The 18742-nt window shown below is 44.4% G+C and overlaps 1 protein-coding gene across 4 annotated transcripts in view; it reads right to left on the bottom strand.

Annotated features, from left to right (window-relative positions):
- Ccdc158 (coiled-coil domain containing 158) overlaps positions 1–11404 on the bottom strand; it is a 51835-nt gene extending 40431 nt beyond the window's left edge. For 2 of the 4 annotated variants that reach the window (XM_036201236.1, XM_036201239.1), the window contains exons 1-7: positions 11338–11404; positions 8777–8994; positions 6068–6177; positions 5437–5764; positions 5027–5103; positions 3593–3703; positions 1560–1678 (exon numbers count right to left, since the gene is read on the bottom strand). In XM_036201236.1, the coding sequence (XP_036057129.1) occupies positions 1560–1678; positions 3593–3703; positions 5027–5103; positions 5437–5764; positions 6068–6177; positions 8777–8994; positions 11338–11404 (1030 nt within the window). The remainder of the gene's footprint in view (positions 1–1559; positions 1679–3592; positions 3704–5026; positions 5104–5436; positions 5765–6067; positions 6178–8776; positions 8995–11337) is intronic. The other 2 variants (XM_036201237.1, XM_036201238.1) reach the window with 1 other exon arrangement.
- Between the last annotated feature and the right edge of the window lie 7338 nt (positions 11405–18742).

Genomic DNA, 18742 nt, shown 5'->3' with positions numbered 1-18742 from the left:
TGGGCTGTCTTCCTTATGTCTATCAACTGTTTACTATTTAAGACTGTCAAAGTTCTTGTGAGCCATTGTTTATGTTACAGCACATTAAGATGGTGGCTCTAATATGTTAACATGATACATTAGACCAGATTTTAAAAAATAAGCAAACTAGATGAAGCTTATGAAGAGATCACTTTTCTAAGCTTGATATAATGAAGAGCCACAGTAATTACAAATTATATAAATAAACCCAAGTGACCTGCACTTGATTTAGGAGTTTTGTGACCTTCCAGAATCTGGTATCAATAAATATTTGTCTTTTCAAAATGGCTTGAGCCGGGCGGTGGTGGCGCACACCTTTAATCCCAGCACTCGGGAGGCAGAGCCAGGCAGATCTCTGTGAGTTCAAGGCCAGCCTGGTCTCCAAAGCGAGTTCCAGGGAACGCACAAAGCTACACAGAGAAACCCTGTATCGAAAAAAAAAAAAAAAAAAAAAAAAAGAAAAAAAAAAGTCTTGAGTAGTCGTGAATAACAGTTGTTGTACTGGTCTATAATACAATTACACTACTTTGTCTATCAGATTATAATACAATATCCTCCCAGCCATAATGTACTGAAGCCAAGACCACCCCTCTGTTCTGGTTTCTGTAGGGTTCACGTCCTTTGGATAAGGTAGGTTTGTCTACAAGAGAGTGGACAATCATCAGGCGGAAAGTTTGTCCTGAGAAAAGAAACTGGAACACAAAAGTGAGCTTCTCTGTGCCGCTCTTAGACTAAGAGCTATACAAGGTGGCATAGTTTCAGGTCCTGGGCTACTGAGCCATCTCCAGCCCTGCCCTCCCCAAAACAGTAGTATCTGCTTTTCAGAGGAACTATGTGATGAAAGACGAAGACTTACATTCCTAATTTTCACTTTAATTATTTAGTGCAATCTTAAACTTTTGTTTCTAGCCACAAAATGATTAGGAGTTGAAGAGATGAAGTAGGTCCCTAAAACATTGGTGGTAGAAATAGACCAGCTGGTACTGAGTATTTGTTAAAGCAAAGCCTTACAAATAAATAATAACATAGTCCTATTATTTATTTTATTCTTTATTTATTTGTGTGGTAGTAAGGATTTATCCAGGGGCCCAGGCATGCTAGACAAGTATTCTCCCACTGAGCTATGCTCTCTGCTACTCTATTTTTTAGAAACTTACTTGAAAAATATTTCCCAATTTTTACAGTGAATTTGAACATGCAATTTAAATAAGAGTTTATAACAACGGATAATTTAGCATGTTTGCACACCAACTTACACTGATTTAAAAAATTTATTTATTTATTATGTACACAGAAGAGGGTGCCAGATCTCATTACAGATGGTTGTGAACCACTGAGTGGTTGCTGGGAATTGAACTCAGGACCTTTGGAAGAGCAGTCAGTGCTCTTAACCTCTGAGCCATCTTTCCAGCCCTACACTGATTTTAAAAATATTCTCTTTTAATTAGAAATTGTTTTTATTCTTCATTTTCAAACAAACTGTCAAAAATACATTATTGATCAGTGTGTAAAACAGTCCTCGGAAGTGAAGTCTAAACTTGCCTTATCTTCATACATCCTCTTGGCTTCCCTCAGTTCAGAACGAAGCTGAGAAACAGTAGACTCCAAGTCACTGAGCTGGCGCATGTACATGGAGTTCTGGTTCCTTGCTTGTTCTCTAAGAAGGGTTGAAAGGGTATAAAAGCAAATGTCGAACTAAGAAGAAGCATGATACCTCAAGGGCCACTCACATCTCTTAGATACTATCAGGAATTACTTTATATGGTACAATTGGAGCATCTGTCTTTCATACATAAACACACACACACATATATACACATATATGTGTGTGTAGGTATTCATTACACTATTCTCTACTTTCACATAGGATTAAAATGTCTGTACTGGGGGCGAGTGGCTCAGTGGTTGGGTGTTTGCTATGCACCCATAAGGACCACAGTCATGGCCCCAGCTCCTACGTAACAGGCTGGACATCCTGAAAATGCCTAGAAGTACAGCTCCAAAGATTCCGATGTCCTCTTCTGGTCCCCACATGCACACAGGTGCTTGTATCTGCACACACAGATATACATACACTCAAACAAACACAGTAAACCTTTATAAATAAAAAAGTCTATGATAGTCTTAAGCATCAATTCAAGTTATAAAATTTCATATGTATATATTTTATGTATGTACTTGAACATATGTACCTCTGTATAACTATGGTTGTATATACAAATATAATTATATAGATACACATGTAATTATTTATATACAAATATTCATAACACATGTGTGGCATGTCTTTGTCCTGTCATTTGAATGAACAACTCAGTGAATTCCAGGAGCCTGAACACTTGGCAATAATACTTGGTACATGGTGACACAAAAAATATTACTGTTATCTTTTCTGTTCAAGTATTGGAAAAGTTTTATCACTTCCTCAAGGAATCAATTACTAAGTAATTTCAAAAAGATATTAGGACAGCATATTAGTCAAAATAATAGTTTTTTTAATCATTATTTCACATGTCTGAGTTTTGCAGGCATGTATGCACATGCACCATGAGTATGTCTTGTGCCCACAGTGGTCAGAAGAGGGTGTTGGATCCCCTGGAATTTGCAGAAGGAAAAGTTCTCATGCATACAGATAAGTGCTGGAGGAGGCAGGAACCGTTAAACACGCAGGCTTGTTAAAGATGTTCCCCTGTTCTCCTGGAATGCTGGGACAGAACGTAGTTTACAACCTGCCAATCCTTTGCTGTCTGATGAGCCAGGCTCCCCCTGTGTCCCCCAGAATTTATGTTTTACTTACCCCAGACCTTCCCCCACTCAATCCTGAGCACTGCTTCTAGGCCTTAAAAACCCATCCTTGTGAGAGATTTCATTTGTGCTTTCCAGCAGTCTAAGTGGCTTCTGTGTCATCTTAGGACAGGCCAATCCTGACACCCACAGGCGTTCCCTTTGCCTCAGTCAAGCTCCCTAGACCCTAAGTCTTGAGAACTACTTCTGAGTCAACGGTACCCATTCTTTTTTTTTTTTTTTTTTCTTTTAGCTGAGGACTGAACCCAGGGCCTTGCGCTTGCTAGGCAAGTGCTCTACCACTGAGCTAAATCCCCACCCCAACAGTACCCATTCTCATGAAAGAAGCCAGATGTACTTTGTAGAGAATCTCAATGCAAACATGTCTTAAGCTCTGCTATACTCAAAGGACTGAGTTAAATGCTATCAGAAAACTTTTTTTCAAAATTGTGCTGTGCTTAAATATGGCTAAAATAAGCCAGCTGGTGTCAGACTCTGGAAGTTTGGCTCAGCACCGGCTACCAAAGTCAGGCTGAGCCAAGTTTCATTCTTCATTATCCAGATGGTTTTTCTGCTGGCCATAAAGCCTGCAGGCCCCTCCCCTCCAACCCCCAAGCACACAAGAACCAAAATCACAGATAACAGCAGTGAGTCGCCAGATAAGGATTGGGACTCAAACCCAGGTCCTCTGCAAGAGCAACAAGCGCTCTTAACTGCTGAGCCACCTCTCCAGCTTAAAGAGTAGCTGTTAGGTGACATCCACTTCAAACCACTAAGGCACACATACTGAATGATTTCCATTTGACTCTGGATACTGTTGGCTTGGCTTCGAGCACTGCTGGCTTTCTCCGTAAGTCCTGTTATTTCGACTTCATGTTCACTGATCAGTTGCTCAATCCTACGGAGAGAATGTAATGACTGTTAGGATACAGGACATCCTTACCTATGTCTTCTCTCAAAAGTTCATGCTTTTCAATACCTTCAAACTTAGTACTTTGTTTCAGTTTTACACATGCTACTTTCATCTGTTTTTTTTGAGACAGACTTATGTAGTCCTGGCTGGCCTTGAATTTGTAGGCAATCTTTCTGCCTCTGCCTCTGCCTCCGAAGTGCTGGGATTACAGACCTGAGCCACCAAGCCTGGTTTTGTAAACATTACTCCTTTTCCCCCGTTCTGTCTTTACAGAATCTCTCTTATTATGTAGCTCTGGTATCCTGGAACTGGCTCTGTAGACTGAGCCACCCTCAAAGTCACAGAGATCCACCTGTCTCCTGAATGCTGGGACTAAAGGCATTCACCACCACACCTGGCAATGCTACTCTTTTAATAACAATTCTAGAACCTTTACTTACAACTAACTAGGTGTTCAGAATTCAGAATATGAGTTCCAGTGTCAATGAACTATGAGAATCAAGCAAGGCATGTGCCTTTGGTCCTGCACTTGAGAAGGTGCAACAGGAGACCATTGGGTTACAGGAATTCAAGGCCAGCCTGGCAACAGTAAGGCCCTGTTCTCAAAAGAAACAAACACCTTTGAGTATTATGAATAATATATATTACATGATGTGAGTACCACATATTACATGATATCTCCAGGGAGACTTAGGAAAGGGTCCTATCAACAAAACACATTATGAATACAAGTTTACAAATATTTATACTAAGTCACAGACTATTAAATGCTTCATATTAGCTAGTCAGCAGATATGTGATAGATCACTCGTAGGCCAACTGAGGCTGTCCTACCTAGGCTTTGACCTTGACCACTCTGGTTGGTCTTTGAGCCAGGCCAACCACAGCAAGAATCGCCTTATTCTTGCCATCTGATCAGTCCTTGACAGCTGATCAAGTTGCTTATCCTTCAGCTTACAAATCTATATCCATGGCTACCTTGAGTAGGAATTTTCAACCTTTTTGTGAATAACGTTCCACCCACCAACCCCTCACCTTCTTCCTTGGTTAGAAATCTCCATTTGTCCTTATTGTGTTGGGAGTTGAACTTATTTTCTCTCCCTATAGCAAAACTTACAGTGCTAATTTGAATGAAGCTATCCTTACAGCTTCAACAGGTGTCAGAAAAAGGTAACCTAAGTTTGCTATGGCTTGATAAGGATATTTTTTGTTGTTGTCTCAGAGTCTGTAGACTGTGGAACTTCAGGGAGAGAGATTATAACTGGAATAATTTCACTGTGACTTTCTATGCCTCAGCCAGACACCTACCGGTCTTGATGTTGTTGAAGTAATAGTTCTATTTTGCTCTGTGATTCAGATTTCAGTGTTTCAAGCTGATCCTCTACCTGGTTTTAAAACAGAGATATTAATTTGGGTGCTGGTAATTCTAAAGCTTAGAAAATGCAGTGTTTCTATGAAAGGAATGCTTGATAGAAACAGAAGTAGAAAGAGTACAAAAATAAACTCTATGCCTGTATTTCACAGCACCTGTGCTCTGGCTATACTTATATAAGCTGTACTGGCCAATAGCTAGTTTCCTGTCAAGAGAGAGCACTGTGTATCATCTCAGAGAAGAAAATGAGACCCCGGCTTATCTTAAGGATTTTATAAGCTATCTCTCAACGTACTGTAATATAAAGTAGTGTACTGTAATATAAAGTAGTGTTCTCACCACTTACTGGAAATATCCTCCCTTTAAGATAAGAGATTTCTGTGTCTAATTCTCTTAGGATTTTACTAATAGCTGAGCCCAGGCTGCGGAAGTGCATGGTAGACATGCTGTCGTGTTCACATATTTTCTTGCCTGAGGCTTCTTCAAAGTCAACTAAGATTGATCGGATTTCCTGAAGCACACCTTCGTGGCTAAGCATCATTTTTCTTAGCTGCTCGATCTGTGTGCTGCTGTCTTTCAACATGTCCTCCTTGAGGCGCTTGGCAGTTTCAAGCTCATGAACTGTATTTTGAAGCTGATTTCTTAAATCCTCCTGGGACTGACTCTCTCTTCGTCTGTGAAACAAACGAAAGAGAAGAAACAGCATGGAGAAAACTCATTCTCACTCACTCTTACTACAAAGAGAAAAAAAAGATACAGAATTTTGCTATCTATCCCAGGCTGGCCTTGAACTCACAGCAGTCTTCCTGAGAGTACACGCATATGGGACTGCGCTCAGCATTAAGACTATAACCATGGAAGTTTCTGGGCTGGGGCAGAACACTTGTCTAAGTGCCCAGACCCTGGCTTCAATCTCTAGCACTGCTGGAGGAGGAAGAGGAGGAGGAGGAGGAGGAAGTCAGGGAACAAATCCTAACCTGATGTCAGCCATGGCATCTCTCTCCATTTGCATTTCTTGAAGTTTTGTTTGCAAATCAATGACTGACTGTCTTAAGTAAAACTTTTGCTTCTCATGTAATTCATTGCTCTGAAAAAAACAAAACAAAACAAAACACACACACACACACAAATTAATCTATACCTATATTAAACCATCAAAACATAGTTCCTCTAGAAGACACTAATTTCCCAAGGATTGTGGGTTATTTATTGTTATGTATACAAAAACTCCCTCACTGCTGAAGTTCAGAGCCAATAATTTCTCATCTAGATAACTAGAAGACATCAGCAAGTTCCCCTGGCTTGGCCTTTTCTTGTCCATTTTCTGAAACAAATATCCTACCCAGCTCAAAGCAAAAAATGGGAAAATGTTTTGTCCCTTAAAACTGGAAACCTGCTTGAAATGATATACGCAAAAAAGTCAAACTGCCTTCAACCCCCTTCAATTCTTGGCAACAGCCACTGCCATCTGTAACTCTAACGGGGGGTGGGGGGCTGGAGAGATGGCTGCGGTTAAGAGCAATGGGCGCTCTTCCAGAGGTCCAGGGTGATTCCCAGCACCCACAGGGCAGCTGACAACTGTCTGTAACTTCAGTTCCAGGGAATCTGATGCCCTCTTTGAGCACTGTGTGCATATACATACGTGCGCGCAAAACGTATATGTATATATATATATATATATATATATATATATATAATTAATTTTAATGTAAAAATAAGACTCTGAAGTGCTCAACTACAGAAAAATGCAGAGATTTCCAAAGCCAGGCACTGAAGCATCTCCCAGCTAATAGCTGATGACCAGTATAGGATGAACAGCTTTTTAACCACCTCATCTTTGAGTCTGAACAGAAAACAAACCGCTGAAAATGAGAAGCTTCTAAAATACAAAAATAGAGAGTAAAATTAAGCAAACAGGAAAACCAAAAAAAGATCCAGAGGAAACAAAAATAATGTAGGGATGTCATCCTAACCCTAACCCTAACCGTGTGCGTGCAGAGATTCTAGTACCATATACAGAGATTACAACCACACAGAAGAGGACGTTGGCTGGGGGTAGCACATGCTTTTAACCCCAGCACTCAGTGAGTTCGAGGCCAGCCTGGTCTATAGAGTGATTTTCAGGACAGACAGGGCTACCCAGAGAAACCCTGTCTTGAAAAACCTTTAAAAACAAACAAATAAAATAGAAACAAGAATAGGATGCTAAGGCTGGCCAGTGGTGCACTCCTACATTCCCAAAGGTTGGGAAGCTAAGGCAGGGAAGCCAAGTTGAAGGTCATCCCGGGCTACACTGAGACCCTGTTTAAGGAAGAAGACTAAAGAATGGAAGGCATGGGCTGGAGAGATGGCTCAGTGGTTAAGAGCACTAGCTGCTCTTCCAGAGGACCCAGGTTCAATTCCCAGCACCTACATGGCAGCTCACAACTGTCTGTAACTCCAGTTCCAGGGGATCTGACATCCTCACACCAATGCACATAAAATAAAATAAAATAAAATAATTTAATAAACAAAGAATGGAAGGCACAAAGATGAAGGGAGGAAGGGAAAAGGATGAACAGCTGGCAGTAGTCCTTGCTTAGTGGTGCATGAGGTCCTGGGCCAGTGGTTCTCAACCAGTGGGTCATGACTCCCTGGAGCGTCAAATGACCCTTTCATAGGGGTCACCTAAGACTATTGGTAAACACAGATATTCATATCCATAACAGTGGCAAAATTAGTTATGAAGTAGCAACAAAACAATGTCATGGTTGGGGTCACCACGGCATGAGGAACTGTATTAAAGGGTCACAGCATTAGGAAGGTCGAGAACCACTGCCCTAGGCTTATGCCTGGCACGATCACAGGGACAGAGACAGTAATGTGTCAGATGCTGCAAGTCAAGTTAGAAAAGGAACTCAAGAGTCATGTAGCTTGTAGGTTCATCTCCTAAAGTCTTCATCTAGTCTGATGAGGCAGAATAACATACTGACGGATACAGGAAGATGTACAGAACATGTACAAACAAGACTTGCACAGAGAACACCCCGAGTGCTGTCTGGAGCGAAGGCTTCAGAGAAGGGGATGGATGAAGAGAGCCCTGACAGATAACAGGAGTCTCCCGCAGCCAAGTAGAGAGGCATGGAGATCCAGACCACCCCAGTCCACCAGGATGAGCAAGTGCCTCAGTATGGCTGGAGCAGAGGGCACTTACAGGGGATGTGACTGAACAAGGGGCATGAAGCTCCCGGACATGGCGGTAAGAAGTCCGGCTTTTAGAAAGCAAACTACTAGAGCTCACACCCAGCTTCATTCTATGAGACCCACTTGAGGTTTTTAGCAAACTCAATTCTATTAACCAGTCTATACGTGCATATATATAAAATCCCACTTTCTACCACTGCAGAAGAAGCCAGGTGCCAGGACAATAGGCTCAAACCAATTATCAACTGCTTATCAATGTCATTAATAACATTTTGAAGCATTCAAATTTTGCTAAAATTATATCCTGAAACCGAGACATTATCACCAGAAAAAAAATGGTATGTAAACTTCTCATTATCCCAACAGAAAGGAGAGGTCAAATTAACAGGTTTAACTGAGAGACCCATGGCTAATGTTTTCTTTCAGGGGGGTTAAGTTTTACTTCAGGACAACATGTCTCCTTGGCCTAGTGGTGCCAGATGCTAGAAAAGAACGCAACTCACTTCGTTTAGTCTTTTCTGCAAATCTTTAACTTGATGTGAATATTCTTCCAAAACGCGTTCGATGTGCTCTTTCCCAGGATAAGGGGTGACCTTTCTATGAGAATCAAGTTCCACTTCATATTTAGGGAAAAAAGGCATTTGTGTTAAGGTCCCAGTTGAAGATGGATTTTCAATTACTGTACCACGAATAGATGACACAAAAAACGGGCTTGGAGAACCTAAACAGCAGAGAATTCATTAATTAGCCATAAAAGGACTTTGTAGGGGTTCCTTTAACAAACCCTGAAGGGGTTTCCCTCATGGGAAAGCAGGCAAGTTACAATACATCTTAGAGTGCTGAGAAGGCCAGCACCCGCCGCCGGAGAAACAGGCTGGGGAGTGTGTGATCACGTGCCCGAGACCTGAAAAGCCTTGGTGTATGCATGCATGAGTGGTACCAGTCTGGAGAAGACGGGGCATTCAAGAGTGGAAGCACCATATAAGGCCATTGGGCTCAAGACAGCTGGGACGTTCTGGGCAGAAGAAAAGCTGCTGCCACACATGAGGGTGAAAATACAGGGCATGAGGGGCCTTGCAGTCCTGTCAACGAGCTTGGATCTCACCTAGTATGGTATAGTTTTGAAACTGGAAAGAGAACCAGCCACAGGAAATATTTCTCAGTGGCATCAGGACCCTGCTGAGGTAGGAGACTGACTATAAGTTGCGGCCTGGTGAGAGATCCATAGCAAAATCTTCCAGCAGCCCAGGCCCCAAATGGAGGTGTTGGCTAGGCTGATGAGCATTTGTGTTCCTGGGAAAATGCAAATGATAAGGGAGAGGGCACAGGTGAGTGAGTGGCTGCACACACACACACACACACACACACACACACACACACACAAGGGCACTGGAGAGTGAGTGGATGGACACACACACACACACACACACACACACACACACACACACAGAAGGGCACTGGAGAGTGAGTGGATGGGGACACACACACACACACACACAGAAGGGCACTGGAGAGTGAGTGGATGGGGACACACACACACACACACAGAAGGGCACTGGAGAATGAGTGGATGGACACACACACACACACACAGAAGGGCACTGGAGAGTGAGTGGATGGACACACACACACACACACACACAGAAGGGCACTGGAGAGTGAGTGGATGGACACACACACACACACACACACAGAAGGGCACTGGAGAGTGAGTGGATGGACACACACACACACACACACACAGAAGGGCACTGGAGAGTGAGTGGATGGACACACACACACACACACACACACACACACAGAAGGGCACTGGAGAGTGAGTGGATGGACACACACACACACACACACACAGAAGGGCACTGGAGAGTGAGTGGATGGACACACACACACACACACACACACACACACACAGAAGGGCACTGGAGAGTGAGTGGATGGACACACACACACACACACACACAGAAGGGCACTGGAGAGTGAGTGGATGGACACACACACACACACACAGAAGGGCACTGGAGAGTGAGTGGATGGACACACACAGAAGAACGGTAATTTAGGAATAAATAGCAGATGCTGTAATACCTGTTGTCAATCTCTGTACTATATTGGGATCACTTGAGAAACTTTAAAATAATAATACAGTTGTTATTAAACTGAACCCCGCTTGGGACCTACTGAATCAGAATTTGCAAGTGTGAATCTACAACATTTAAATATTTAGAACCGAAAAGGCTGGGGTGGGTGGGGCAGCGTTGACACGGATCACGGTTGACAGCCCCTACTTTGGGTAGGCAGGAAAACAGAAGCTCCACAGTAATGACACAGGAGGGCTGAGGGAAGAGGCTGGCTACAGTCCAACACTTGTGAACAGGATGTGTGGACAGGAAGAGGATGGGGCTGGAGGGATGACTCGGCAGTTAAGAACACTTGTTGCTCTTGCAGAAAACCCAGGTTTGGTTCCCAGGCCCCAGATGGTGCCTCACTGCCATCTGTACCGCCAGATCCAGGGGATCTGCTGCTGTCTTCTGACCTCAGAGGGCACCAAGCACACATATGGTGCACAAACATACCTACAAGAAAAACACTCATACACATAAACTAAAGTCAATCTTAAAAGCTAACTAGGTAAATAAACCCAAACTGTAGAGGTCAAGAAGCTGTGCACCTAGGATCTCGACGGGCCACCCATGAGCCAATAGGAAGAAGAACGATGTTACATCTAAGGAGGAGAGACGACCTGACAGGAGCCGAGTCTGACAAGAGACATGGAGGACAGGAAGGTAGGAGGGACAGCGGGAGAGGCTGAGCTCAAGTGCCTCAGCACAGAAACAAGTTCAACATCAAAAAGATAATGAAACATGCTCACACCAGATATGCTCCGTTAAAATGCTTGGTGAACTCTAATTCAAAAGCAGAATTGTCAACAGCGTAGTGGACATTCACAAGCAAGTTCTGTGCCTTGCAGTTAGAAACAAGGCGCATTATAACCCTGGAACTGAGATGGCCATCATGACGATGGTTTAATCTCATTTCCCTCAGTTTGGTTTTAAAAGGTGCATACCTCCATTAGATGCGATGCCACTTGGTAAAAGATCTTCAGTATTTGATTCACAAGCTTTTGGTTCCATACTAACTATTTTCTACCTCTTCTTAGAGATCTTGAAATGCGAGTGCTTCCCTGTTTGGATCCTCCAGTTCTTGTCTAGGAAAGATAGAGTATTCCATTTTATTATGTGTTAGGTGACAAAGCTCAGTCAACAGGAACTGACCTTTAATGCTTTTGAAATTTTTCCTCCAGAAAAAATAGCTAGGTATACAGAAATATTTTATTGTTATATAAAACTAATATGCAAGTCAATTTTTACTATAAAACTTGATCTTAAGACCAAAAGGGTTTTGGTTTGTCTGTCTGGCCAGGGCCATCCAGACAAAGCAAGGTATCCTTGGATGGCTTGGAAGTCTCACTTTACACCAGGCTGGCCTTGAATCACAGAGGGTCAGGTTGCCGTTGCTTCATTAGTGCTGGAATTAAAGGTGTGCTCCACCATGCCCAGCTTCCAAAGGTTACTAAAGATAAACTAAGATTTAAAGATGAATACTTTATTTTGGTAACTAGTGCTCTGATTGGAGGCTCTTATTCTTTCAGATCTCTTATAAAATTACATTGCTAAATAATAGAACTTATCCCCCTTACAAGGATCTCAAACCAGCACATTATATGTCATTAATAAAAGCTGAAAAACTTATTTGATGTTAATATTGCTTATGGTTTTATATTTTGGTCAAGAGGGTGCTCCTAAGTTTGGAAAATAATGGTGATGGTCTAATTCCAAATTTCTTCCTTTTTTTTTTTTTTACTCAAGCATAAACTCAAGATGGAAAACCCAACAGAATTATATGTAGTCCATGCTGTCAGAACCCTAAAGACAGAATACCTTCAAATACCTAGAAATGGGGGCTTCTCCCTCCCAAGGCAGTCCCTACATCCTGCTGGGAGCTGCTGCTGCTGCTGAGACATGGGGAAGCTGAAGAGACTCAAAGGAGCAGGGAGGAGCCACACATGCCAGCGCAGACCAGTGCATTCCCAGAGTCAAACCACAGAAGCCAGAACACTGGGCAACACTGGACCTTCGCAGTCCAGAGCCCTGAGTGTGGCCTAGCAGCCTTGGGGAAGCCATGTGAGGAGAATTACGTTTCAAAAGGGAGGCTTTCCCTGGAGACAGTGTGCTGAACGGAAGAGAAGATGGGAAAGGAGACATGAAGGGCCCCGTAGGAACCAAACAGAAGTAAGACATCCAACCTCCCCTCTAGGCCTCCCACCCCACCCCCACCGTTACCATAGAGAAGCTACATGGGAAGGGGGCACATGTAACCCAGGAGCCCTGTTCTGAAATGAACAGAATAAACAAAGGCAGACATCTTCATACAGAACACAGGCAAAATGTCAGATAATATGCCCAAAATCTTTTCTCCTGGTCAAGTCTTTGCCAAACAAACATGAAGCCTAAGAAAATCTTTCCATGATACTCCAAGGTGAACATTGGAATGCCATGTATATAAACACATATGAACATATGCTCAAACAAGTATGTACACCTTTGTAAATGACAAAGTGATTTTAAAACAAACAGGAAAGACAGAGTACCAAGTAAGCAGCAAATATAAAACACCTAATAATTACAGAGAAACATTACTGTGATGAGCAGGTGACAGGATTTTAATCAAACAGCAGACATGACTAAGGTGGAGGAGACTGTCCTGTTCACCGGAAAGATTTTCAGACTGGCCCATAGACCATTCCCTGAGGGTTAGGAGGGTAATGGACTTGCTAGTTTAGCATACATGAGGTCCTGTGGAGCCCAGCACTGCAGTGAGCAGGGGATGGGACAAGCTCTGGGCCTTCTGCTGAACAGCACGTGTGGGAAATGATGCTTCAAAACTCCACACACATGATCTGTGAGCTTTAATGTAGCTGGTCACAGGTCATTAACCCCGTATTCCCCCTCCCAATTAGAAAGTGCCTGCTTGGCAAGTGCAAGGTCCTGGGTTAAACCCCAGTACCACACTGCCCCCACCCCAGAATAAAGGCCACAGCATAGGATTGGGGTGTTTTTACTGAATTGTAAGTGAAGAGAGGCACATGCTGGTTCATGGGGAAGGTGGGCTTTCTGCCAACCGAGTCCCAAGTGTACATGTGGTGGGCTCATCCGTGTGTCCACTCTGAGGAGCTCACTGAGATGACAATGTCTACTGGATGCCCTCCCCAAACCCTATGATTTCCTACCGAAAATGCTCAAAACAACACTTCTCGTGGCAGATTTCAGTTAAGAGCAAATGAAAAAGAGGACAGGCCTGCCTCCGGCAAGTCATTTCTAGACAGAACAATGCTTGCTGCGCCCCAAGCACTGTGCTCGTTGAGGGCTTGCATCTGCACTGAGCTTTTCAGTCTTCCTAGCAAAACCTCTTCCACTTCAGTTTAGAGGAAAGAGATTCATGGCCATATTTCTGGGCAATGTACATTGATCCCATGATCTTGAAACTGATGTACTAAAAAGAGAAAGGATATGCCTCTGAATAAAGAATTTAATTGAGCAACTATATTTAGAACACAAATATAGTTTATTTTCTCTTCCCACATCAAAACCGGTAAGCTTCAAGTAAGTAATTCCTGCACATAAAACATCTTACACAAAGCCTGGCACAGAGCAGGCATTTGATAACAATTTTTGTTAGTGGCATTTGGGTAGTTCATATAGTTTCTATTCATGCCAAGGATAGAGCTGTCTTAGATCAAGACCAATCAAGTTTCTACCTTGTGAACTTATAATGGGGAAGAGAGACACTAATGAAGAAAACACTCGAAAGTATGTATTTTTCAAATTTTCAGTTGGAGCCTGGCTGGGAAAGCTGAAGGAAACAGTACAGAACAGTGGCGCATCATGAGATGGATTAGGGCTAATTAGGGGAGGTCAGTGAAGGAAGGCTTCCTGAGGTGACGTTCGGTTTGAATGATGTTTCTTAAAATAGAATATACAGAAGTGAGACCTTAGCACCCACTGCCAGAGAGAGGGCAAGTGAGGCGTCACCGTGATCATGGGACATCACAGGATGTCCAAACCACACATGTCCAAACCGGCTCCGTCTGGATTACCATGAGGAAATCAGCAGGCTAGGGTCCATGGGCTCCTTCGAGGGCTCTGGGATTTGCTGTAACTACAGTCACTGAAAAATTTTAACCAGAGGCATATGCTCCTTTAGCAGCTGTGTGGAGAGGGTCCAGGGGGGTGTGAGGCCTGTCAGGAGGCAACGGAGTAGTCCAATGAAGGGACCCCAATCTAACTCTAAAGTTTACCCAAGACCAAAAGGAGCTAGGACTGGTGCTGGGTGGGCAGGAGCCAACCACCAATGGGAATGAGGACTCCTTCTTGGGTGATGAACATCTTCTAAAACTGAATGGTGTGGCTAAAAACTCTGTAATTGATTGGAAATACCTGGACTGTACATTTAGAGTAGGTAAAGTGTATAATATGTACGTTATATCTCAAAAGGCAGTCTCAGGATGACTTATGAAGAGCGGGAGTGTGAGAGAGCTGCCTGGGTCCCAGAAGTGGATCAGCTAAACTGGAGCACTTTTTCTGGAACCCTAGCAACGACGAAACGTCTTCATCCCAAATGTCTTGGCGAGACTGCTCTTGGTCAGGTTGCCATATCCCTCCCACAGAAGCACTCTGCCCTTGTGTACTCATCTGTCTGCAACTGACTCTTTCTTTACATGCACCTGACAGCAATCTAATAAGCGATAGGAAGCATGCCTATGCTAAATTTTAAACATTTCAAATTTTTTACATTCTTGATAATTTCATAAGCAAGTACAAAATTTAAGTAATTTCTAACTCCCACTCCCTCCTCCAACTCCTCCCATGTTCCCCCGGCTCCTCTCAGATTCATGACCTCTTTAACTATTATGCATACACACGTGCATATAAATACAGCCTGCTGAGTCCATTTGGCATTACGTGTGTGTGTGTGTGTGTGTGTGTGTGTGTGTGTGTGTGTGTGTGTTCAGGGCAGACCACTCAGGACTAGAAAAACTTATCGGGGGTTCACCCCCGAAGACTGATTGTTCCCCTCTAAGCAGCCATTAGTTGCCTGTAGCTCTTCATCTGGGTGGGTGGGGGGGAGCTTGTAAGAATTCTCTCATCCACACTGGCATGTCAACTGGTGTTATCATTGAGCAGGTCTTGTATAGGCAGCCATATTGTTGAGATTTCATGGAAATAGCTTCTCTGTCACATACAGAGGACACACGATTGCAGCCGACATCCTGGTCCTCTGGCTAGTCCAATCTTTCCACCCCTCTTCATGGATCTCCCGAGCCTTGGGTGTGGGAGTTGTACTGGAGATGTGTCAAGTGGGGCTGGACAGCTCAGTCAGTTGTTTTCTGCATTTTGACTGTTTGTGGCTTTCTGTGAGAGTCTCTGCTACAAAAAGAAGATTTTGATGAGGGGTGAGCACTATGCGTATCTGAGTGTAAGACAAGCATCTAGAATGCAGTTCAAAAGTACACTGTTTTAGGAAAATGCTAGTAGTGGGCTCTCCACTAGGGTCCAGGACCTCACCAGCCTTGGGTAGCTGGCTAACTTACAGTAACAGGCATGAATTTCCTTTTATTGGATGGAAGTCCAAGTAGACAGTGTTGGTTACCCCAAAGATATAAGTGCCACTACTGCACCATTGGGTTATTTTGCAATGCTGGTCATTGTTGTGGTACACTGCATTTTCCTTTGCTCTCTTTAGCAAGAATAAACAGTGACATATCAGTTGAAAAATAGGTCTTAAAAATGGGCTTAAGCGGGGTGGTGGTGGCACCCCTTTAATCCCAGCACTCGGGAGGCAGAGCCAGGTGGATCTCTGTGAGTTCGAGGCCAGCCTGGTCTCTAAACTGAGTTCCAGGAAAGGCGCAAAGCTACACAGAGAAACTGTCTCAAAAAGCAAAAAAAAAAAACAACAAAACAAAAAAAGGGTTTAAATGCCAGACTACCTCCTCATTATGCATCTCCATCTTCTTTCTTACAGAATTCCTTATTCACTATCTTAAGATTTATAGAATTCAAGAAAACATACAGTGCCTCCATTACGACACCCACTGCTACCTCAGCTGCAGTTTAAAATGTTCATCCATGCAGGATTCTATATGATTTAGGAGCACTGTGTATTCGGAGTCCATGGTGGCAGGACAAATGACCACAAACACAGCCACTTGAAACCACAAACATCTTCTGTATCAGTCTCCAAGAGCTTGAACGCAAGATGGGCAGGTTCCCTTCTCGAACCCATTTCTCATCTTTATTGGTCACCACCATTCCTGGACTTATGGCCACATCACTCTAGTTTCTTTGTAGTCTTACCGCCTCCCACTTCCTTCTCCTTCTCTTACAAGCCTCAAGCAGACATTTAGGGCAAACTGATAATTCATGATAATCCGACCCAAAAAGATCTTTGACTTTGGGTCTGGAGAGATGGCTCGGTAGTTCAGAGCACTTGTTGCTCTTGGAGAGGACCTGGGTTTGGTCCCCACACCCACATGATGGTATACAACCACCAGTAGCTCCAGCTCCAGGGGCTCTGACGTCAGTTTCTGACCTCTGTGAGAATCAGACACTAACATCGACACATATATACATGCAGGCAAAACACTCGGGCACAGAATCAATCTGAAAATTAAAAACAAACCCTTGACTTAAATCACACATGCAAACTTTTTTCCCTCATAACATTTACAGGCTCAGGGATTAGGGCTTAATTTTTTAGATGTCCATTATTATGCCAGAGTTAATACCATGCACTTTGAAGACAGGTGGCCAGAAAAAGGCCCTTTTAAATAGATGCTATAGGTTTGTTTGCTTGCTTTTGGTTTTTTGTTTGTTTGTTTGTTTGTTTGTTTGTTTTGAGTCAGGGTCTCTCTACATAGCCCTGGCTGTCCTGGAGCTATCTGTGTAGACCTCGCAGAGATATACCTGCCTCTGCTGTAATTTCTAGGTGTGTGCCATCATACCCAGCTTTAGAGTCTGGAGTTCTAAAGTGGCTCACCCTAATACAGAAGAACAGAATCATTCACATTCACACACACACACACACACACACACACACACGCACGCACGCACGCACGCACGCACACACACACCCCTAGAACAGCAAGCAAAGGCTTTGTATACACTTTGTATACAACTGCTATTCTCATTTAGAAGGTAAACTAGCACTGTGCCGTGAAAACTGTTTTACACATGACTAACATAAACAGGTAACTGTGTTAAAACTTAAAAAGCAGGACTGGGAAGACGGCTACGCCTTACGCGCACTGGCTTCTCCTGCAGTGGGTCCAGTGTTCAGTTCCCAGTACCTCCATGGCTGCTCCAAACCTCTAACTCCACAGGCACCCGACACTCACATGGTGTACTTACACACAGAACACCAGTGTACATAAAATACAAGCACATCTTTAAAAGCTAGTCATTGTGGCGCAGAGGTGAGTTTCAGATCTCTGCCACAGCTTCCCCACTCTCAGACACACATAAGCAGTCCTGTCTAATTCACCTCTAGGACTGTTCAAAGCTCTGGACTTTTTTTTTTTAATGTGGGAAATAGTGGTTACCCGTCAAAACACCCTGGGGAACAGCTCACATCACTGGTCCTCTACATTCCCATGACCTTAACGCCAGCATGACATTTAACAGAAACACGGCCGGGCAGCTGCAGTGGGGACTTCCGCCAGACTGGTGGGAAAGGAAGGATGGAGACTTGCTGCTGGGGAACATCTAGGACCTGAAGGGGATTACCGAGAGCGCTCAAGTCCCACAGCCTTTAACGTGTGGGATGGAAGACGGGTGGCGGCTGTCCGAGGCTCCACGCCTGTCTGCCCCACATTTCCCCGTCTCGTCCTGTGGTCCCAGGGGCCAGGCGCGAACGGAAGTGAACAGTCCTTTGGGCCGAGGAACTCTGCACCGACCCCGGGAAGACCCAGCGTTCCCGCCCCCGACGCTGGCCAGCTTGGACTCTCCTAAAAGCTATCGGGCCGGCACCACGTGGGAACACAAGGCCATGGAAGGTGCCAGGGGTAACAGGAGTTGGTCCAGGTCCTCCGGAGGACAACCCAGCCCTGTCCCCGGGCACGCATCCCGTCCTCATACCTGCTACCTACACCTCGTCCTAAGAGACCGGCCGCGTGTCCGTGGGGGCGGCGGCCGCACCTGCACGACCCCGGGACCCGCCGGCTCCCACTGCGCCCCGAGGCCGCGGCCCGCGCAGCTGCCCCTCGGCGGAGGCCGACCCACCACCCCCGCGACCGCGCGCCGCTCGCTCCCGCCGCCGCCAGCTGCTGCTGCTGCACGAGCCCGGGCTGACGGTTGGTGGCCCGGAAGCCATGGAAAGCGTGCGGAGGAGGGCGGGGCGTGAGGGTGGGCGGGGCA

Source organism: Onychomys torridus, chromosome 10 (assembly GCF_903995425.1).
Source record: "Onychomys torridus chromosome 10, mOncTor1.1, whole genome shotgun sequence".
In the NCBI taxonomy this organism is placed as follows: Eukaryota; Metazoa; Chordata; class Mammalia; order Rodentia; family Cricetidae; genus Onychomys; species Onychomys torridus.
Note: the sequence above shows the minus strand (reverse complement) of the source record. Positions and strands in the feature narration are given on the sequence as shown.